Source organism: Dipodomys merriami, unplaced genomic scaffold, assembly GCF_024711535.1.
Source record: "Dipodomys merriami isolate MVZ:Mamm:240054 unplaced genomic scaffold, mDipMer1.0.p SCAF_84, whole genome shotgun sequence".
NCBI lineage: Eukaryota > Metazoa > Chordata > Mammalia > Rodentia > Heteromyidae > Dipodomys > Dipodomys merriami.
The window spans coordinates 85,722-107,738 of NW_027206446.1; the positions used below are offsets into that span (position 1 = coordinate 85,722).

Here is a 22,017-nt window from a genome sequence, read left to right on the forward strand (position 1 = left end):
CCCTCCCCAGCATCTCCGGAAGATGCCCAGAGGGGAAACTGTTGGCTGCCATATTGGTTGGAGAGGAGGAAAAGAGGCTCTGGGTCGGGTCTGGACACGGGCGGCTGCTGCTTTATTCTCTCTCCCTTGTAGGGTGTTTACAATGTCTCCCACAACAAAGAAGAAGCATCTCAATACTGGGGGGTGGGGGTAGGGGGGAGGGGGGAGGGCCCAGAAGTCAGGGAGCCAGAGGCTTGCACCCAGGACTCGCGGAGTCGGGAGGGAGGAGGAATGACGGGGTGGGGGGGACGGGGAGGGGACGAGGGGGAATGGGCGGGGAGGGCGGGCGGGCGGCCCGTTCATTCATTCGTTCCAGTCCTTCTTGATGGCCAGGCTCCACTCCCAGGTCAGGTGGTCCTGCCGGTCGTCGTCGGTGAAGAAGGACTTGTTGTGGTAGGTGCCCCGCGCCAGCATGCCCTTGGGCGCCTCCTCCGGCGGGGTCAGGAACTCGTACTCCTCCAGCCGCGGCCCGTAGCTGCCCACCATGAACGTGGCTTTGTCCACTGCGGGGGGGGGGGGGGAATCCATGAGGGCCAGGCCGGGGGGGGGGGTCAGGGGTCGAACTGGGAGGAGGAGAGCCAGGTGCGGTGGCTCACGCCTGCCATCCCAGCCACTCAGGAGGCTGAGATCTGAGGATCATGGTTCAAAGCCAGCCTGGGCAGGAAAGTCCGTGAGACTCTTATCTCCATGAACCACCAGAAAACCAGAAGTGGCGCTGTGGCTCAAGGGGTAGAGCACCGGCCTGGAGTGAAAGAGCTCAGGGACAGCGCCCAGGCCCTGAGTTCAAGCCCCAGGACCTGCACACGTGCACACACACACACACACACACACACACACACACACACACACACACACGCTGGGGTGGGGGTGATAATGCCTTCCTGTACCTTTCATGCCGGTGCGGTAGGTGTGCTGGACGTACTTCAGGCCCGACACAATGTCCTTGTTCACCTGTAAGCAGAGGGGACGCGGGTGTGTGAGATCAGAGTGAGTCCTTCTTCCTCTGCATGCGTGCACACACACGCACATGCACACGCACGCATGGGCTCATCCCACAGACGCTGCCTGGCTCGTGCGTCCCTGCAGAGGGGGGCACGGATGGTTCAATCCCAGAGGCAGGACACCTCTGATCTCGTGGCTGCCTGCTCTGCTCTGCTCTGATCGCCTTGCTCCTGGGGCTTTTACTGTGGAGGGCGGGGAGCCCTGGGGTTCGTGGGAGGGGGCGGCTCCCCTTTGAGGGGCTGGGCAGGTGGCTCAGTGGTAGAGTGCTTGCCTTGCATGCCTGAGGCCCCGGGTTCGATTCCTCAGCACCACATAAGCAGAAAAAGCCGGAAGTGGGGCTGTGGCTCAAGTGGTAGAGCGCTAGCCTTGAGCTGAAGAAAAGACAGACAGACAGGAAGAAAGAAAGAAAGAGAGAGAGAAAGAGAGAGAGAAAGAGAGGAAGGAAGGAAGGAAGGAAGGAAGGAAGGAAGGAAGGAAGGAAGGAAGGAAGGAAGGAAGGATGGAAGGAAGGAAGGAAGGAAGGGAGGGAGGGAGGGAGGGAGGGGGGAAGGAAGGAGGAAAGGAAGGAGGGAAGGAAGGGAGGGAGGAGGGAAGGAAGGAAGGAAGGGAGGGAGGGGAGGAACAAACTTCCTTTGTACAACTAAGGTAATCAAAAATATATACATATATAAAATTTAAAAAATCAAAACGATAGTATAAGAAGAAGAAAAAAACAAGCACCACCCCTACAGCATCCCAACACCATCTCCATCTTCCCTGCCCTCCTCCTCCTCCTCCTCCCTCACCCGGCCCCCACCCTGACGCTGTTTTCTGGAAAAGCTTATGCAAACCCCAACGGAAACTAGGATGGAAATAGATGGAAACCTCTCGATCCTTCTAGAAAGAAAACATCACCACCAAAGTGACCCCCGGAGCCCAGGAAAAACCACCGGTGTGGAGGAGCGGGGTGTGGGACCGGCGCGTGGGAGACCAGGCCGGGGAAATGTCCCGCCGACTCCCTTGCACGCTGGCCGTGACCCGCGTGTGTCAGGGCTCTGTGGCATGTCACACCCACCCGTGGCCGGAAAATGTCTCGCTCCTTTGCCCAAGACTTTCAAAGAATCCCATGGAAGGTAAACACAGAGCAAAACACAGCCCGGCCCGGCCACCGGCGTGTTCCGCCGTGACTCACGGGCCCGGAGTCCCCGGCCCTCTCCCACGCGGCTCCCGACCATGCAGACAAACTAAAGGGGACGTCGAGTCACGGCCGGGGGGCGGGGCGAGGCAGAGCAATGAGACAGCTTTGGGTAACTGTGCCCGATGGCCACGACACAGTGTGAAACCCATCTGCTGCTCAGTTCTTCTGTCCCGTTGGTGGGGGGTGGGGGTGGGGGCAGGCCAGGGAAGGTTCTAGGCTGTCACTTGGGATAAAAAAGCAAGCAAAAATCAGGCAGCACAGATTCGGCTTCACGGCAGGAACTGGGACCAAAATGAAGCCCAGGGGCCGGGGAGGCGGCTCGGTGATAGAGCGCTCGCCTGGCACGCGTCAAGTCCTGGGTTCGAGTCCTCAGCACCACAGACACAGAAAAAGCTGGAAGTGGCGCCGTGGCTCAAGTGGTAGAGCGCCAGCCTGGGGCAAAAGAAGCTCAGGGAGAGCGCCCAGGCCCTGAGTTCAAACCCCAGGAAAGAAACAAACCAAGAATAGGAGTGAGCTGGGGATGTGGCTCAGGGGGTAAGAGCCCCAGCCCGGCTGCCCCGAGGCCTGAACTCCAGCCCAGGACTATCTCATGGAGACCTGGGCACGGCAGCCGTGAGGAGCACCACGTCTCCACGGACCACAGCCCGGAGCACGGTCCAGGGAAGATTTGTTTAGTGGAGGGACAGGCTCCAGGAGAGGTTTGCATGGCTTTTCTAGAAGGATCTAGATGCTGCTAAGCAGGGGGGCCCGGGGGGAGCTGAGCTGTATTGTAGGTCTGCAGGCTCCTGCAGACTGGTGACCCCCTTCTACGACGTGATTCGGACCCCAGGGACCCAAACTTTGCAGTCTGCAGAAACTCCTTTTGCATCTTATTGACATCAGAATTTACCTGCTAGGTCTCACCTGGTTAGATTTCCTTCCTTTCCTCCCTCCCTCCCTCCCTTCCTTCCTCTCTTTCTTTTGTCAGTCTTGGGTCTTGAACTCAGGGCCTGGACGCTGTCCCTGAGCTCCTTTGCTCAAGGCTGGTGCTCTACCACTTGAGCCACAGCTCCACTTCTGGTTTTCTGGTGGTTCACTGGAGATCAGAGTCTCATGGACTTTCCTGCCCGGGCTGGCTTTGAACCGTGATCCTCCTATCTCAGCCTCCTGAGTAGCTGGGATGACAGGCGGGAGCCACTGGCACCCGGCTTAGGTTCACTTTCTGATGGGTGACACTGGCCAAGATACACTGCGTTTGTAAACCGCAGCTACTCAAAGAGTTTATATATAGATATAGACATAGAGAGTGTACATAGAGATAATATATATATACATGTATATATATAGATGGGGGGAGATTCACGTTATAGAAGGACCACACAGCACACAGGCCGAGGGCCTGGGTGGGCTTGCAGCGCACGGTGCGCAGCGTGGGTGTGCACACCGGCCTGCTGCGCCAGGCCAGGTGTTCTAGTAATAAACAAGAGCGACAGGAAGCCCAGGGAGGGGCCGCTCAGGGCGGGAGGGAGGAGGGAGGATGGGCAGGGCCGGCTTTCCGTCTGTGTGTGTGTATGTGTATACAGAGAATGTCGGTGGGTCGTGAGTCACTTCCTGCTCCGGCAGGGGAGGGTGGGTGTGCCAGTGCAGGCTGGCGCTGCTGCGATCTGGGCCTCAGAGACTGGAAGGCGGCGCTGGGGGGGGGGGGGGACGGGGGAAGCTGCCAAGGCAAACATGGCTCCCGCCTCCCACTTGTGGGCTCTCAGGGCCAGGGTCGGCCCGTGGGGCCCAGGCCCTGCTCCTCTCCCTCCTTAAACCCTGAACTCTTATTTATTTCTTTGTATTACCTTTAAGTAGCTGTAGAGAGGGGTTTCAACACAACACAACAATGTATAAGTACAAGATTTATAAGTACAAGAGCATCTTGATCCACACCCCCACCCCCACCCCAAGTGAGCGGCCGACACAGAATATCACCAGTGCACTCACTCACTTCGTCTACGCGCCCCCAGGCCTGTTTATCATTTATCGGGGTATTTCTTTTATATATAATAATTATATGTAATGTATAACGTATTTCTATTAGTACACACCACATAGGAATGTGAGAGCGAGAAGTGAGCCCCAGTTATGACGGGGGGGGGGAAATGGGAAACTTGGGGGACCGGCGGGGAGACACTCACTTTGAAGTTGATCTTCACCCGGTACTCGATGCCCTCCTTCATCACGAACACCTGCTTCTTCAGCTCCTGCAGGTCTCCTGTGGGGAGGAGCGAGGTGCTGTCATCTGGAAGCTTCCAGAAGGGGAGGAAGGACAGCCTGGGGACAGCCCCTCAAGAGTGTGTGAGGTCAGTACACGCACACACATGTAGAACATGCACACACATGCACGCACACACACACACACACATCACCTCCCAGCCCCACAGCATTCCTGCCACGCTGAGATCCTACCGCACACTCACGAGACACGCACGCCAGAGTGTGCCCATGGCGTGAAAAACACCCGACCCTCATAGCCAGAGACAAGACATTTCTCATCACCAATAACAGTGACTAAAAAAATAGCCTTCATCAACCCTCCAGTGTGGGTTGGACAAGATCAAGAAGAGTGAGGGCCGGGTTGGGGGGAGGGGGAAGGGTAGGCGTGGGGAGGGGGGGAGGACGAGGGGCGGGGATCAAGATGCACTTTGTCCAATGGCAGCTCCTTTGGACAACTACTTAAAGACAATGGTAACCGTAATCACCACCGCCATCATCACAGAATCATCCGTGTTACCCTTCTATCCTGTCTGTTGGAAATCTGCGCGCACAGGGCAAGAATCTCAAAGGCCAGAAGGAAATACGAGCCAGGCATCCGGCAGGGATGGGCGGGCGCGTGAGGTTTTCCAGCTCTGAGCTTTGTCTCCCCTCCTCTGCATCATCTAAGTGAATCCTCCTTTGGCATCTGTGGTCCTGGGTTCGAGCCTGGGCCTTGGCTCTGGGCAGGTGAGCCGAGCCTCAAGCCCTGATACTCGTGCCGTACTTACTCCTGTATGGCGGGAACGCTCCAGTGCGCGTGCGTGTGTGTGTGTGCACGTGTGTGTGCACGTGTGTGTGCGTGCACACGCTCTGACGGTCTCAGCTGAGCAGAAGGCGTGTCTCCCGCAGCCCACACGTCCTCCCCCGCACGGAGGGCCCCGGAGAGTTCTCCCTGCCGGCCTCAGGTTCGAGACCGGTGCTTGGCTTCTGCTTTGCCACCGAGTCTCCTCTTCTCTCCCCCCAAACTTGGCAACGTATTGTTTTTCCTGCTTTTCCTTCCCCAGCGCCTCCCCGCCCTGCCCGGGCTGGTCTGGGGGTGCCTTGGCCCCGGGTCACAGGAGGGGGAGAGGGGTGCTCAGATGTGTGGGGAGGAGTCTGTGGGACCCCCCCAGAGATGGGTAAGCTTAGATCATGGGTGGGAGGGCTTTTTGGTTTGGTTTTTTTGCTGTTGTTATTTGCCAGCTGGGATTTGAACTCGGGGCCTGGGTGCTGTCCCTGAGCCCTTCCACTCAGGGCTGGCGCTCTGCCATGTGAGCCACAGCGCCACTTCCGGTTTTCTCCCCCTCCCCCCCCCCGCGCCCACTCACCCGTGAGGTCCATGGTGATGGGCCCCGGGGCGCTGTCACACACCAGGCTCAGCCGCGTCACCGTCACGTTGGGCACTGTGGGGTCTGCGGGACGCAGAGGGTGTGAGGACGGAGAGAGACGCATGCCTGGGGCGTGTGTGTGCACGAGTGTGTGCGTGTGTGTGTGTGCACGCAGTGTGCATGTGTACAAGTGCACTGTGTACATGTGCGTGTCCATGTGTGCATGCGTGCGCATGTGTTCAAGTACACCTGTGTACAGGTGCATGTGTGCATGTGTGCGCGTGTGTGCAAGTACACCTGTGTACAGGTGCATGTGTGCATGTGTGCGCGTGTGTGCAAGTACACCTGTGTACAGGTGCATGTGTGCATGTGTGCGCATGTGTGCAAGTGCACTGTGTACAGGTGCATGTCCATGTATGCATGTGTGCATGTGTGCAAGTGCACGTGTGTACAGGTGCATTGCAGGTGTGTGTGTGCAGGTGCATGTGTGCAGGTGCATGTGTGCAGGTGCATGTGTGCAGGTGTGTGCAGGTGTGAGTGCAGGTGTCCCCCTTCCTGCTCCCCCCTCCAGCCTCCACCTGTCCTGCGTCTCACGCCTTTATTCCTGAGGTATCTCCCTGGACCCTCCCCGGCCGGCCCCTGGCGGCGGGCTCGGGGCTGACCCTGCCCCTCCCTGGCCGGCCCCCCGCGGCGGGCTCGGGGCTGACCCTGCCCCTCCCCGGCCGGCCCCCCGCGGCGGGCTCTCACCGGCCAGCACGGGCGCGTCGCCCAGCAGCGTCCGCTTGTACTTGGCCAGGCTCTCGTCGTCCTTGTCCAGCTCCTGCAGCTCCCGCAGCGACTTCTGCGGCGGGGGCTTGTAGTGCAGCCGGCTGTCCAGCTCGTCGTCCGCGTCCTCCGGCGCCGGGCCCGCGTCCTTCTCCGTCATCGCCGTCTGCGGGGGGGGGGGTCACTCCTGCGTCATGGCCGCACCCCCCTCCCCTGCCCCCTCCCGATTCCTGAAGTCCTGAGCCGGGCGCCAGCGCTCACGCCTGCCGTCCCAGCTGCTCGGAGGCTGAGCGCTGAGGATCGAGGTTCGAGGCCAGCCTGGGCAGGAAAGTCCGTGAGCCTCTGATCTCCAGTGAACCACCAGAAAACCAGACGTGGCGCTGTGGCTCAGGTGGTAGAGCGCCAGCCTGGAGTGAAAGAGCTCAGGGACAGCGCCCAGGCCCTGAGTTCAAGCCCCAGGACCGACCAAAAAAAAAAAAAAAAGTGGACTCTGGACGCAGGAGAGGCGTCTACCCTGCCTGCCTGCCTCGGTTTGTTCCCATCCGCAAAATCACCTCTTCCATGCCTGGTTCTAGCAGGTTCTAGACCCCTCTGGGACCCTCCCCAGCGCTGGGGGAAGCTCCCGCGGATGGGTCCATCGGTTCCCTGTCCAGAGCTCTTCTCACCAGACAGCGGGGAGTCTTTAAATCAAGAGCACCTTTCGTTTCCTTTTCAACGCTCGGGTGCTCCACCACTTGAGCCACAGCGCCACTTCCGGCTGTTGCTTTTGGTCGTTAACTGAAGACTCTAATGATGGGGGTGGGCGGGCCTCGAACCCCGATCCTCCAGCCTCAGCCTCCTGAGCAGGCAGGATGACCCCGGCCTGAGCCGCCAGGGCCCGGCTGCCAGGCTGCTCCCCGTCGTCTTCCCTGCTCCTCCTACGGAGCCCTTCTGCGGGGCCCCTCACCCCCCCCCCGGCTCCCGAGGGTTCGGAGTACTCCAAGGCCCTACGTGGATGGCCCTGGGGTATTATTATTACTATTATTAGTTTGTCTGAGACTGGGACCCAAACTCAATATCTGACTTTTTTTTTGCGCATCGCCTGGCACGCTACCGCCTGAGCCACGCTTCCCACCCCCAGCATTATTTTTCACCATCACCTACATTTCCGTGTCTTGGGTTCAAACGGGGGAGGAAAATCTAGAAAAACTACCTGGAGTGTAGTTTATCACTGAAATCCACGGTGAAGGCAACACTCGCATGCATGCACACACACACACATACACGCACACGCATGCACACACATGCATGCGCGCACACGTGCACACCCATGCATGCACACGTGCATGCACGCATGCACACGCATGCACACACGCACACACATGCACACACGCACACGCATGCATGTGCCATGCCGACCCCAGTAGAGTCTGCTTAGCATGGGAAACCATCTATCAGACCATGATAGGGGCTTCGAGACCTATCTCTGAGTTTTGGGACTTCACCGAAGTCTACCTCAGAGAATGGGGCTTTACAGAAACCTATCTCCAAGTTTTGGGACTTCACCGAAGTCTACCTCGGAGAATAGGGCTTCTAAGAGGCCTACTCCTGGGAAAAGGCTGGAAAAACCCCTGGGAAAAGATGTGTCTCTGCCTTTCTTCACTGTATAAGAGTGCCTATTAATCTTTTACTGCTCCTACTGCTCTTTGTGTACTTGTTCATTGTCAACGTTTCCTTATTCAAAGCTCTTTCTTAAGAATGTTGACGACTCCAATATCTGATGAGTGTCTTAAAAATATGACTAACTCACCAGAGTTAAGTGCTAACCTGAAACCCCTCTTATGGAGGCTAGGAGACAAGTTATAAGTAAATATAAAAGTATTGGGGGTTTCACAAAGTCACTCCAGCAGAAGGAATTGTTTGTAAGGAATTTACAAGAAGCTATAGACTCAGCTAAAACAGAAAGAATGTATGGCAATTGCTGAGATAATTATTTAGGAGAGAGAATTTCCTGCTGTTTACTAAGAGAATTGCTAAACCTAGAGAATTGCTAGATCCAGGTCTCCTTGAAGTTTACTATTAAAGAAGAGACAGGAAAGATCTTATAGGAAAGTTAAGGCCTCTATAAAAATAGGTAATGGTTAATTGGTGACAAACATCGAAACCCAAACCCATTGTATTCCTTAGAGATAAGCCGAAGACAAATGCCCATCAGGTGCCCAGCTGGTGACCACCCAAGAATGAAGCCATGCAGCAAGATTGTGTAACCTTTTGCCCTTTCTCATGAGACTTCTGTTATAAAAGTTTGCTATCCTCTGCATTAAATCGCACTCAGCACTCAGCATTCACTCCTCTTGTGTGTGAGTTGTCTGTTTGCCATCTCCCCACCTATTCCAGGTTCCTCCCTTAGGTGTCCTCCGTCGCCCCAACAGAACCCGGTCCACGGCATGCATGCAACACATGCACACCCATGCATGCACACCCATGCACACACGCGCATGCACGCGCATGCACACGCATGCACGCACGCACACACATGCACACACGCGCACCCACACATGCACACACATGCATGCACGCACATACATGCATGCACGCACGCACACACATGCATGCACACACACGCATGCACGCACACACCGCCTCTCCCTTCCTCACAGGAGACAGATGAGGAGTTCAGAGAATGTCCACCTGGCTGGGAGCTCCCGCCCCGGCCGGCAGCAGCTGGGGACGCATCTGCGCAGGGGGCCATCTCTCCGCGGGTCTTTTCTCTGCCCCGGGGCCCAGCCTCCAGCCGTCCTCAGGGATTATCCGCTCCTGCGCGGGCGCTCCACCCCTTGAGCCGCAGCGCCCCTTCTGGTTTTCTGGTGGCCCCTTGGAGAGCAGAGTCTCCCGGACTTTCCCGGCCCGGGCTGGCCTCGAACCGCGGTCCTCCAGCCTCAGCCTCCCCGGGTGGCTGGGATGGCGGCGTGTGCTGCCTGGCCCGGCTGCGGCTGTGAATTTCAGTGTCACGGTCATCTCCCACAGGGGGAATTTAAAAAAAGATGATGTCTGGAGCCCCGGGGAAACGGGGGGGGGGGGCTTGTTGCCTTGGCAACCGTCGGGCCGGAGGGAAAAACAGGGTGACCAAGCCCAGCTCAGGTTCCACAGGGCCCTCTGGGGAAACATGGGCGAACCTTCTGGAAAACAGACCTCAGGGGGCGGGCGCTGCGGGCAGAGGGGAGGCTGCGGCCTGGAGGATGGCGGGGCGAGGCCAGCCCCGGCCCCGCGGGGAGGCTGCGGCCTGGCGGCGGCTCCCGGGGAGGGGTGGCTTTGCACCCTGACCCCCGGGTCTCCGCCTCCTCCGTGGCTGGTCGCACGGTGTGGCTGCCGACCGCAGGCCTGGCCTGGCCTCCCCGCGCTGCGCAGGGGGCGCAGGGCCTTTGCACCTGCCAGGCAGGGACTCTGCATCCTGTCCCGGCCGCCCACATTAGCTCGCTGGCCGTGGCCGGCCGCCCTCCCCGTCCCCAGCCCTGGGGGAACAGGGACCCCGCAGGCACCGCGCCGGGCCGCGGCTTCCACAGGCAGGAAACGCGAACTCGGGCTGAGTCCTTGCTCAGCGCAAGCAGACCCTGGAGAGGGGCGGGGCCGGGTGAGGGCGGGGCCTGGGCGAGGGGCGGGGCCGGGTTGAGGGCGGGGCCTGGGCGAGGGGCGGGGCCGGGGTGAGGGGGGCCGGGCTGAGGGCGGGGCCTGTGTAAGGGGCGGGGCCTGGGCGAGGGGCGGGGCCGGGGTGAGGGCGGGGCCGGGGCGGGGCAGCTGGGCGAGGGGCGGGGCCGGGGCGAGGGCGGGGCCGGGATGAGGGGCGGGGCCGGAGTGAGGGCGGGGCCTGGGCGAGGGGCGGGGCCGGAGTGAGGGCGGGGCCTGGGCAAGGGGCGGGGCCGGGGTGAGGGCGGGGCCGGGGCGGGCTGTCTGGCGGGGGCGGGGCCGGGGCGGGGCTGTCTGGCGGGGGCGGGGCCGGGACGGGCTGTCTGGCGGGGCCGGGGCGGGGCTGCCTGGCGGGGGCGGGGCGGGGCTGCCTGGCGGGGGCGGGGCTGTCTGGCGGGGGCGGGGCTGTCTGGCGGGGGCGGGGCGGGGCTGTCTGGCGGGGGCGGGGCCGGGGCGGGCTGTCTGGCGGGGGCGGGGCCGGGGCTGTCTGGCGGGGGCGGGGCCGGGGCGGGCTGTCTGGCGGGGGCGGGGCCGGGGCTGTCTGGCGGGGGCGGGGCTATCTGGCGGGGCCGGGGCGGGGCTGCCTGGCGGGGCGGGGCTGCCTGGCGGGGCTTCCGGGCTGCCCAGCCTTCCTGGCACTCTAACTCCCGCCCGGTTGCCTCTTGGCGGGAGCTCGGTGCCGGGTTGCGGCTGGGGCGCTGCCGACCTCTCTGGGCCCCATGGCGGGCCCTGCCTGAGAGCTCGTGCTCTCAGAACTGAGGATGGGGGATGGAACATTCTGGGCCGGGCGGCTCCTCCCTGCCTCCTGCTCGCTGGAGGGTGATGGGGGCTCCGTCCTCCACGCAAGGCAGGACGAGCCTGTGACCCCGAGCCTGCGGCCCCGCCCGGCTCCAGCATCGCGCTTCCTGCTCCTCCACCCGCGCTTCCGGCTCTATCACCGCACTTCCGGCGCCCGGCCCCGCCACCCGGAAGGCCACCCGGACAGACGGCCACTGGCCTCCAGCAGGCCGGCCTCCCAGCCCGCCACACCACGGCCCCGCAGCTCGGCGTGGGCGCGGCCTCCACTCACGTATTTGCCCGTGGGTCACGCGTGGAACCGGCGCGGACCCGCATGCGCACTGTGCGCCCGGCCTCGCGGACCCGCATGCGCACTGTGCCCGGAGCTCGCGGACCCGCATGCGCACTGTGCGCCCGGCCTCGCGGACCCGCATGCGCACTGTGCACGGAGCGCGCTGACCCGCATGCGCACTGTGCGCCCGGCCTCGCGGACCCGCATGCGCACTGTGCACGGAGCGCGCTGACCCGCATGCGCACTGTGCACGGAGCGCGCTGACCCGCATGCGCACTGCAAAGGCTGCGGACCCGCATGCGCACTGTGCGCCGGGCCTCGCGGACCCGCATGCGCACTGTGCGCCGGGCCTCGCGGACCCGCATGCGCACTGTGCGCCGGGCCTCGCGGACCCGCATGCGCACTGTGCGCCGGGCCTCGCGGACCCGCATGCGCACTGTGCGCCGGTCCTCGCGGACCCGCATGCGCACTGTGCACAGAGCGCGCTGACCCGCATGCGCACTGTGCGCCGGGCCTCGCGGACCCGCATGCGCACTGTGCACGGAGCTCACGGACCCACGTGCGCACTGTGCGCCCGGCCTCGCTGACCCGCATGCGCACTGTGCACGGAGCTCGCTGACCCGCATGCGCACTGTGCACGGAGCGCGCTGACCCGCATGCGCACTGTGCACGGAGCGCGCTGACCCGCATGCGCACTGTGCATGGAGCACGCTGACCCGCATGCGCACTGTGCACGGAGCTCGCTGACCCACGTGTGCGCATGCGCACTGTGCACGGAGCTCGCTGACCCGCATGCGCACTGTGCGCCCGGCCTCGCGGACCCGCATGCGCACTGTGCACGGAGCTCGCTGACCTGCATGCGCACTGTGCATGGAGCGCGCGGACCCGCATGCGCACTGCAAAGGCTGTGGACCGGTCGTCCCTGCGGAGCCGGCTGCGCCCCGAGCTCTCCAGGAGGCTCCCGCCTGTCATCCCAGAGACTCGGGAGGCTGAGATCTGAGGATCGCGGTTCAAGGCCAGCCCCGGCAGGAAAGTCCCTGAGACTCTGAGATCTCCCAGGAACCACAGGAAAACCAGACGTGGCGCTGCGGCTCAGGTGGTGGAGCGCCCGCCTGGAGCTGAAGCGCTCAGGGACAGCGCCCAGGCCCCGAGTTCAAGGCCCGCACCCCCAAAACAACCACCACCTCAGCAGCAGTAACTCAGAGGAGGAGCGCGCGGGGTTCTCCTCCAGCCCTGGTCCAGGTGGCTTCACACCTGGCCGCGGTGACGACCTCGCTGCACCCGCCCAAGAGTCTTCCAGAACCTGTCTTCTCCACAGAGGGCCTTGGCTCTCTCCATTTGCCCTTAGCTTTCTCCGAGGCAGACGGTTATTATTATTATTGTTGTTGTTGCCATTGTTGTTATTGATAGTATTATTACTATTACTGTGGCAAAACTGAGCAGCTATCATGTTTTCCTTTTGCCACCCTGCCGTGGGAACTCGATGCTGATAGAAACGGTGTCACCCACGCCCAAATGTAACAGGGCATCTGCCCTGTCCGTCTGTCCCGCCGTGGGCAAGGCCATGCTGGGACATGGTTTAGTGTTTTGACAGCTCTGAACCATTTAATCTCTCTCTCTCTCTCTCTCTCTCTCTCTCTCTCTCTCTCTCTCTCTCTCTGACCCCCCCCCCCAGCAGTCTGCTTCAAAACAGGAAACCACACCTGCCTGCCAGCACCCATTGCCACAGCAGAAGCCTTCTGCAACCATGGAGGTCTCGAGTCTCCCTGTGCCTCAGTTTGACCAAATGGGAGCTCCAACCCTGCAGGAAAACCCACCAGGCCCAACGTCAGCAGGCCTCCTCTCCCTCCCTCCCTCCCTCCCTCCCTCTCTCTCTCTCTCTCTCTCTCTCTCTGACACACACACACACAGGGGACCGAGTCACACTTCTCCCCCCCACACCCCAACCCCAGCTATCTCCCCCAACACCCAGATCAACGCGACCATTCTATGCCCCAACTTCCCCTTCCCCGCACAAGCATTCTAGCACTTTCTTTAACCCTGGATCCTAAGGTCTGGCTGACCCAGGAATTGCTCCTCCAGCCCGGAGGGCGGTGGTCATAGCCTAGGGTCAATTTTCCTTCTTTTTTTACCGACAGTATAAGTCTCCCTTCCCCGGCCCCCCCTGTCCCACCGGGTCCCCCACGATTTCAACTCACATTTGCTGTGCTGCTGCTCCTCGGTCTGCACCCTGTCTGTGGGCTCCGACGTCTCAGATCTGGCCGTTGGAACAGGAAGGAAGTGAGGGGTAAAAAAAAAAATGTCTTCAAGCCTGTGGAAGAGGAAGCTTGCAGGGTGATCTGCAATCCAGTTCCTGCTCGCTGGAGGCCTATCTGGGCGTCCATACTCCCTGGCTGCGGTCCTGCCTGCTGGGGGCCCGGTGGCCGTGGACACAGGGTTTGCGTGTCCAGGTGGCCGAGGGAAGGGACCTCGCGCCCGGTGACTGCCGTATGGGACCAGGCGCTGTGTCTAAAATCACCAGCTTGCCAGGGAGCTCTGGACACATCCAGGTCCAACTCCACCGGTCACTTCTGTGTCTAGGGGGTCTCACCGGCCGGCTCGGGGCTGAGTTCGAACCCATGCCCTGAGGATACGTGGTTGGAGTGGAATGGGTGATTGTTTCAAGAAGTGACTTCATCCACCCACTGTCACTATTGTTTTTTAAATTTTTTAGGGTGATGATAAAGGCGGCAGGCAGAGGGGGGACAGTGGCATCAGTCGGGTCGTGAGTGCATGTCTCTGTGGACCTTGTCCCCCCTTCCCTCCTCTCTCCCCCAGTGTTTCCCTCCCGTCCCCACCCACGAGTGGTAGCGTTCATTCTCCACCCGGTGTCCAATGAGGACCATGGCTGCCTTGGTTTCCCCCTCTGTCCCCCCATTTCTGTGGCCCCCTCACCCTCCCAGAGACAGAGAAACCCACCCAGGAGACAAAGAGGAAAGAAAACATAGACAACATAGAAGAAAAAAGCCCTCTATTTCCATGGATGGGAGTCCATTCGGAGCAGCGTTCATTATTTTATACCATCTGAGGTGGAGAGGCTTTGTGTTCCTCTCCTAACAATATCGCTGTGGGGTTCCCCCCCATTTTTTCGTGGGGTGTGTGTGTGTGTGTGTGTGTGTGTGTGTGTGTGTGTGTGTGTGTGTGTGTGTGTGACTATTTTTCTTTCAGCTAAAAACCCCTGCCTTGGCATCCAACCCAGGGGCCCTGGGCAGCCAACCGAGTCAGACAACTTGATGAATTCACGGTCTTCTAACCCAGCCGTGGGCCTTGGCTTCCCGGGCGCTCGCGTTGACCGCGGCCCACGCTGGAGGAGACGTCTGGAGAGGTCTCTCTGGGAGCAAAGACCCCCAGAGGACACGAGCTTTGACGGCTCTGGGGCCTGGTGAACCGCACGCATCCCACGGGCAGCGCTCAGCCAGAGATAGCCATGGCATGTGGCCCTGGGCTCAGGACCGAGGCGATGTTCTGCTTGGCCTGCAGGTATTCTGGTGACTTCCATGGAAACTATCCTATCCCTAGCTACAGGGGATCCAAGGGAGAAATACCAAAGACCCCAGACAGAAAACACCAAAAGGAAAACAGCCGGGCAGGGCGGTGCACACCTGTAATCCCAGCCCCAGGAGACAGACAGGGGACACAGATTTGAAGCTAGCTCCCTTCATCCCCCAAACCCCCAGATAGCTGAGCATCTGTGGTCGATGCTTGTTATCTTAGCTACCCAGAAGGCTGAAATCCAGAATCTCTCTCTCTCTCTCTCTCTCTCTCTCTCTCTCTCTCTCTCTCTCTCTCTCTCTCTCTCAATTTTGTCAGTCATGGGGCTTGAACTCAGGGCCTGGGCACTGTCTCTTCAGCTCAAGGCTGGCGCTCCACCACTGGAGCCACAGCGCCACTTCCAGTTTTCTGGTGGTTCATTGGAGATCAGAGTCTCACAGACTTTCCTGCCCCGGGCTGGCTTTGAACCGCAATCCTCAGATCTCAGCCTCCTGAGTAGCTGGGATGATAGGTGTGAGCCACCAGCGCCCGGCTCAGAATACATTTCTTAAGAAACTGGGGGTCATTCGGTCATAAAAACACTGCCAGAGACAAAATCCCTGGCCGGCTGGGCCCGCTATATTGGTTGCTTGGGAAATGGCTCTAATTTTGTCAAAGACCCCGAGGGAGCATCTAAGCCGCTCTTGAGCCGTGGGGCTGCTCCTTCCTGTAATCTGCTTGGGGCTGCAGGCTAAGAGTCTTTGCCGGGCTCTGAGGGTAATCTCTGCAGAGCACCATCCTCTGACAAGCGGTGCTTTGGGGGGGGGACACCCTGTAATAATCTCAGGGCCCTGAAGCAGCTGGAAAGGTGGATCTGCTTGGTGGTAGCATGGGGAAAGGTGGAGGAGGGCCCCGCATCTGGATTCTGCTCTCCCATATCGGGTCCCGCGTCTCATACCGCAACCCTGACCTTCACCAGCGGTCTTGAACAAATCACTCTGTTTCTCTAGGATAAACCTGCCCCGCCCGGTGCCGGTGGCTCATGCCTGTCATTCCAGCTACTGGGGAGACTGAGATCTGAGGATCAGGGTTCAAAGCCAGCCCAAGCAGGAAAATCCATGAGACTCTTGTTTTCTGTTATTGGTGGTGGTGCCAGTCCTGGGGCTTGAACTCAGGGCCTGGGTGCCGTCCCTGAGCTCTTTCACTCAAGGCTGGCGCTCTACCACTTGAGCCACAGCGCCACTTCTGGTTTTCTGGTGGTTCCTTAGAGATCAGAGTCTCACGGACTTTCCTGCCCAGGCTGGCTTTGAACCGCGATCCTCAGATCTCAGCCTCCTGAGTAGCTGGGGTAACAGGCGTGAGCCACCGGCACCCGGCTCCATGAGCCTCATCTCCAGTGAACCCCAAAAAAGAACCAGAAGTGGCCCTGTGGCTCAAGTGGTAGAGCGCCAGCCTTGAGCACAAGAGCTCAGGGACAGCGCCCAGGCCCCGAGTTCAAGCCCCAGGACTGACATAAAAGAATAAAAAACAGAATCATGTCAGGTAATATACAGATTGATGCACACACCCCCATGAACACAGCCTGGAACTTAACATCTTGCGCTCTTAGCTCAGGGAAAGAGAAGGAGGGAGTCAAACACATGCCCGGGCACGTGCTGGTACACTCTTGCCACACACCCGTGTGTGTGTGTGTGTGTGTGTGTGATTGCACACGCGTATGTGTGCATCAAAAGAGGGAGGAGTCGGGGGGCGGGGGAAGCAAAAGGACGGAATGGAGATCAGATCGCACGTGGTGGGCCCGGGGTCCCTAAGAACATCAAACCATCAGAAAGCCCCAAGCCTGTCCCCATCATATCCTCACCTTACCTGTCCTCCTCCTGCTTCTGCGCTGGGGGGGAGGTTTTGAGTAATCGGCTGAGATTAAAGGCTTACCCCTGCACCCCCTAAAGTGCCGATTCACCCCGGGATTAGAGCCAAGGCCTGGGAAGCTAGCAGGACCTCACGAGTCTCATTCCTTCCTTCCCAGGGGCCGGCGTCAGCATGAGCGACAAGGCGTCTCTGGCCCCTCCGGCGCCCACCCCGGGGCCCACCACCCCTCGCAGGGGGCCCCCCAAATTCAAGCAGAGGCAGACCCGCCAGTTCAAGAGCAAGCCCCCGAAGAAAGGCGTCAAAGGGTAAGGGCCTCCACCTCGCCCTCCCCGTTGGTGGTCAGACTTCACGCCTTCCGGTCACCTTGGGCCCCCGGCCTTCCCGGCTTGGCCTGGCCTCTGTCTCTGGTCCTCCAGGCGCCAGCCTCCCGAGCGGTGGGGATGGCAGGCCTGGGCTGACTGGTGTCTGGATTTGGGGGGTGGGAAGGGTATACTTTCTAGGAACATGCTAACTCTTACCTGAGGGACATGTTTTTCCTTTTAAATCCATAGATTTGGAGATGACATTCCAGGAATGGAGGGCCTGGGAACAGGTAAGACCCCCCCACACACACACACCCCCAACCCACCCCCATCTACATGAACCCCTGGGGTTCCATCCGGGTAGACACTCAGGCTGCCAGGGCCGGCGGAAAGGAGAGAGAATTCCAGAAAAGGGCTGGGTGCTGAATTTACCCCTCTAAGTGAGTGCTCAGATGCTAACTACCCCCCTCCAAAAAAGAAATGAGGGTAGACCCACAGTTTCATGACTCATGTTGTTTAACAGCTTGGCTTTTTTTGGGGGGGTCAGTCCTGGGTCTTGAACTCAGGGCCTGGGCGCCATCCCTGAGCTCTTCCACTCAAGGCTGGCGCTCTACCACTTGAACCACAGCTCCACTTGCAGTTTGCTGCTGGTTCCTTGGAGATCAGAGTCTCAAGGACTTTCCTGCCCTGGCTGGCTTTGAACCGAGATCCTCCGATCTCAGCCTCTTGAGTAGCTTGGATGAAGGCATGAGCCCCTGACACCTGCCCAGTGAAGATTCTCAGAAGTTTCTAGACCATCTTCCCTTTTGAATTAAGAGCTGTTAAGACCCAGAGAGACTCAAGTGGCAGGAGGGAGACCTTCCAGAAAGTCTAGCAGCCATTTTCTCCTCGGACAACCCCGGACCCCAACCCCCACACTAAACACCCCTCCTCCCCCTCCCCCACCGGCTAGGTCATTTTTATTCATCACAAAACACCTGCGATGGTTGCGTGGTCCAAGTTAAAACTATTTCTTCAGAAAGCCTTAGGTTGGCAGGACAAAAAAATTCAACAGAAGGTTCTAGAGACTTCCTACAAACCACCCCTTCTCCCCTCCCCTTCCCCCTGCAGCGCTCAGAACGCATCTGCTTCCTGAGCAACCCCCCCCCACACCTGCCCCTACACACACACCCTGAGCCTGACCACCACAGATCTTACCACGCCTTCGTGTTTGTCTTTTCTAGAAGGCTGTGGTATTCAGATCGCACTCACACAGGTGGGTTTTTTGCATGATGGCTTCTTTCTTCCCTTCACTGAGCCATCTGAGCCACAGCGGCTGAACCTTTCCCATGCTGTATAGTATTCCGTTGTATGAACAACAGCGACAGCAACAATAATAATAGCAGGTCACAGTCTGTTGTGGGAATGGCACACAGTTCATCCCGTGGATGTTGGAGAACTTGGTTCTTTTCCAAGCTCTGGTAACATCGGGTACAGCTGGCCAGAGGCATTCGAGTGCTGGTGTGTGTGTGTGTGTGTGTGTGTGTGTGTGTGTGTGTGTGTGTGTGTGCACGTACACACGCATGTGCACACATACGTTTTAGATTTCTCCTGTGCACTTGACCAGTGGCCCCCCTGACTGCAATCCGTGTCTCTTTACCGAGTTTGGTTTTCATAGTCAACTACTATGCACCCCCACCCCTACCACCAACCTACCACGGCCCCAGGATTTCAGATAGAATTTTCCAAGCACTCCTGGACAGACGGGTGATATCCGGGTACTCAAAGAGGGGGAAAAGGTCTGGGATCTCAGTCCCAGTTCCCTTCAGATGGTTGTAATTTTCCACGAGCTATTTAGTCCCTCTGGAGCTACAGAGTAATCACATTTTATCTGAGATGGCTGCTGATACCTGGACATCTCTTTTCCCTAAATGTAACAGAGCCGGGCGCCGTGGCTCACGCCTGGCATCCCAGCTACTCAGGAGGCTGAGATCTGAGGATCGCAAGTTTGAAGCCAGCCCAGGCAGGAAAGTCCCTGAGACTCTGATCTCCAATAACAGACTGTTATCTCCAGAAAACCAGTCATGGAGCAGTGGTTCAAGTGGTCGAGCACCAGCTTTGAGTGAAAGAGCTCAGGGACAGCGCCCTGGCCCTGAGTTCAAGGCCCAGGATGGGCAAAAGAAAAAAAAAATCAGCAGAAGACTCTGGGGGAGGAGTCCGTCTTGGGCTACACAAATGTGCTACAGCACCTCCCAGGTTTGGGGTGGGGGTGGGGGGCAGAGAGAGGTGTCTCAGTCTAAATCAGGGAGTCTTTACTTATTTATTTATTCATTTATTATTTATTTATTGAGTCAGTCCTGGGACTTGAACTCAGGGCTGGGCGCTGTCCCTGAGCTCTTTCACTCCAGGCTGGTGCTCTACCACTTGAGCCACAGCACCACTTCTGGTTTTCTGGTGGTTCATGGACATCAAAGTATCATGGACTTTCCTGCCCAGGCTGGCTTTGAACCGTGATCCTCAGATCTCAGCCTCCTGATTAGCTGGGATGACAGGCGGGAGCCACCGGTGCCCAGCCAGGGAATCTTTTAGGCAGAAGCAATTGACACAGCATATCTCTCTCTCTCTCTCTCTCTCTCTCTCTCTCTCTCTCTCTCTCTCTCTCTCTCTCTCTCTCTCTCTCTCTCTCCCTCCCTCTCTTTCTCCCTCCCTCTCTCTCTTCCTCTTTCTCCCCCCCCCCCACAGACATCACCGTGATCTGTCCCTGGGAAGCCTTCAGCCACTTGGAGTTGCACGAGCTCGCTCAGTTCGGGATCATCTAAGCCCTGGGGAACCCTGAGACCTTCCAGAACTTTCTGGCACTTTCCAGGCATCTGCCAGATGTTTGGATTGTACGGTCTGAATGCACGTCCTTTGTCTGATGGGGCCCTTGTCTGTCCGTCCCTCCCCAGCGAGAATTCCTTTAGTGTCAGAATCTCTGTCTCAGGGAATAAACAAACACCCAGGAGGCCATCGATCCGCTCCCTTCCCCATCAGCCGGCGGGAAGCCATAATACAGGAGTATCCTCTTCATCTGTCTGTGCCTCAGTTCTTCAGATCCCTCCCTGCAAAGGCATTCGCTGTGATTGACCTATTTTATATTTCTTTCTTTGTGCCAGTCCCGGGGCTTGAATTCAGGGCCTGGGCGCTGTCCCTGAACTTCTGTGCTCAAGGCTGGCGCTCTACCACGTGAGCCACAGCACCACTTATTTTTTTTTAAGAGTCTCATGGACTTTCCTACCTGGAGATCCTCAGATCTCAGCCTCCTGAGGAGCTGGGATGACAAGCGTGAACACCAGCGCCCGGCTGGCCTTAGACGTTTAGGGTAACACTTTCTTCCCCTTCCCATTCCATAAGGGAAGTTCCAGTGCTACAGGAGAGACCTGATTCTGAGAATCAGATGAACAGCTGGGCCTGGTACTTAGAAAAGAGCGCAGAAGTGAGAGTCAAGTCATAATACAGCTGGGCCAGTAGGTAAACCACACACTCTTGAGTCTAAATTGTTTTGGAGTGGGTTTATATCAAGGGCTTGGGGCTGGAGGCCTGGTTCGGGAGGTCGAACACCAGCCAATGAACAAGAGCATCAGATACCAGAGAGTTGTAATTATTTCTGTGTATATTACTGTACCCATTGGTGTGTGTGTGGCTATGATCAATCCCCTTTAAAATCATCCATTGAGCCGGGCGCCGTTGCTCACGCCTGCCATCCCAGCTACTCAGGAGGCTGAGATCTGAGGATCGCAGTTCAAAGCCAGCCCGGGACAGGAAAGTCCACGAGACTCTTATCTCCAATGAACCACCAGAAAACTGGAAGTGGAGCTGTGGCTCAACTTGGTAGAGCGCCAGCCTTGAGCACGAAAGTTCAGGGATGGCATTCGGGCCCTGGGTTCAAGTCCCAGGACTGGCAGAAAACCAAACAAACAGATATCAACTAGGAAAGGCTTCCATGCGCTCCCATTTAGTCAGAGGTGCCCAGGGAGGCTGGGCGGGCACTGGAGACACACTGAGGATTTGCTTCATGCAAACCCCAGAGGTTGTGCCATTTTGTGGGTTCCGAGCAATCTTCCCCGCCAGTACTCTCCTGGCGATTGAGCCATTCAGACGCTGCATCCACCCGAACGCCACTGACCGTGGGACTTTCTTCACCTCACGTTTGCAATCTGTGGTTTAAAAAAATGGACCAAATTCTCTGGGAGGAGGGTGGAGGGAGGTGCAGGGAGAGAGGAAGGAGGAAAAGAAAGGAAAATGGGTGGAGAGGAGCAAGAGATTGGGTTCTCTCTCCTGATTGGTCACGTCTACTAAATACTCTCTCCTGATTGGTTACATCCTTCAAGTTCTCTCCCCTGGTTGGTCACAAGTTCTCTCTCCTAATTGGTCATGACCTTCAAATTCTCTCTCCTGAATGGTCAAGTTCTTTAAGTTCTCTCTCCTTGATTGGTCGAGCCTTTCAAGTTCTTACTCCTGATTGGTCAAGCCCTTTAAATTCTCTCTCCTGATTGGTGATGTGCTTCAAATTCTCTCTCCTGATTGGTCAAGTCCTTCAAATTCTCTCTCCTGATTGGTGATGTGCTTCAAATTCTCTCTCCTGATTGGTCAAGTCCTTCAAGTTCTCTCTCTTTGATTGGTCAAGTCCTTCAAGTTTTCTCTTTTTGATTGGTCAAGTCCTTCAAGTTCTCTCTCCTGATTGGTCAAGTCTTGCCTTGACCAATAAACCAGTCTGCAGTTCTGGATAAAGCTGGGGCAGCCTTGGCCTCTTCGCAGGTTGTCTGCATTCAAAGCCAAAGTGAACCCGGGGTTCTTGCCGCGGTGATCAGCTCTGCTCCTCCACACGCAGGAGAATCAGGACGCTGGCCCGCAGGAGAGTGGGGTTTTATTTGTAAGACTTCTTTGCTGCAAGCTGTATGTTTCATTATTAGACACGGCTGACCGCACCACCGTTGGCAAGAAAATTAGGAAGTCCCCACAAAAGAAAAATAAGAAGCAAGAAGAGGAAGTGCGGTGAGCAGGAGGCCCAGGGGGCCT

General features: G+C 58.4%; 2 protein-coding genes across 4 annotated transcripts; one reads left to right on the forward strand and one right to left on the reverse strand.

The window, feature by feature from the left end:
* Window positions 1–84: 84 nt before the first annotated feature.
* Arhgdib (Rho GDP dissociation inhibitor beta) lies at window positions 85–13,604 on the reverse strand. Of its 3 annotated transcripts, XM_070011847.1 has the most exons (7): window positions 13,498–13,563; window positions 13,007–13,100; window positions 6,550–6,733; window positions 5,803–5,886; window positions 4,378–4,454; window positions 927–990; window positions 85–542 (listed from the first exon to the last, which is right to left on the reverse strand). In XM_070011847.1, the coding sequence occupies exons 2-7, from the start codon at window positions 13,046–13,048 to the stop codon at window positions 343–345; spliced, it is 651 nt and encodes a 216-aa protein (XP_069867948.1). In that variant the 5' UTR covers window positions 13,049–13,100; window positions 13,498–13,563; the 3' UTR covers window positions 85–342. The 3 variants fall into 3 exon arrangements, with proteins under 3 accessions (XP_069867948.1, XP_069867947.1, XP_069867949.1); XM_070011846.1 differs by lacking the exon at window positions 13,007–13,100 and having other exon boundaries at window positions 13,498–13,604; XM_070011848.1 differs by lacking the exon at window positions 13,498–13,563 and having other exon boundaries at window positions 13,003–13,094.
* A 109-nt stretch (window positions 13,605–13,713) lies between these two features.
* Pde6h (phosphodiesterase 6H) lies at window positions 13,714–20,044 on the forward strand. Its single transcript, XM_070011849.1, has 4 exons — window positions 13,714–14,818; window positions 16,836–16,983; window positions 17,230–17,270; window positions 19,702–20,044. The coding sequence occupies exons 2-4, from the start codon at window positions 16,850–16,852 to the stop codon at window positions 19,776–19,778; spliced, it is 252 nt and encodes an 83-aa protein (XP_069867950.1). The 5' UTR covers window positions 13,714–14,818; window positions 16,836–16,849; the 3' UTR covers window positions 19,779–20,044.
* The last annotated feature ends 1,973 nt before the right edge of the window (window positions 20,045–22,017 follow it).

Bases quoted from the DNA above. Each gene is read 5' to 3' on its own strand.
- Pde6h (XM_070011849.1), top strand. From the start codon at position 16,850: ATGAGCGACAAGGCGTCTCTGGCCCCTCCGGCGCCCACCCCGGGGCCC. The intron at 16,984-17,229 runs GTAAGGGCCTCC...TTAAATCCATAG, and splicing joins CCGAAGAAAGGCGTCAAAGG to ATTTGGAGATGACATTCCAG. The intron at 17,271-19,701 runs GTAAGACCCCCC...CCCCCCCCACAG, and splicing joins AATGGAGGGCCTGGGAACAG to ACATCACCGTGATCTGTCCC.
- Arhgdib (XM_070011847.1), bottom strand. From the start codon at position 13,048: ATGGTTGCAGAAGGCTTCTGCTGTGGCAATGGGTGCTGGCAG. The intron at 6,734-13,006 runs GCAGGTGTGGTT...CCCCCCCCGCAG, and splicing joins GTGGCAATGGGTGCTGGCAG to ACGGCGATGACGGAGAAGGA. The intron at 5,887-6,549 runs GTGAGAGCCCGC...TGCGTCCCGCAG, and splicing joins CGACGCGCCCGTGCTGGCCG to ACCCCACAGTGCCCAACGTG.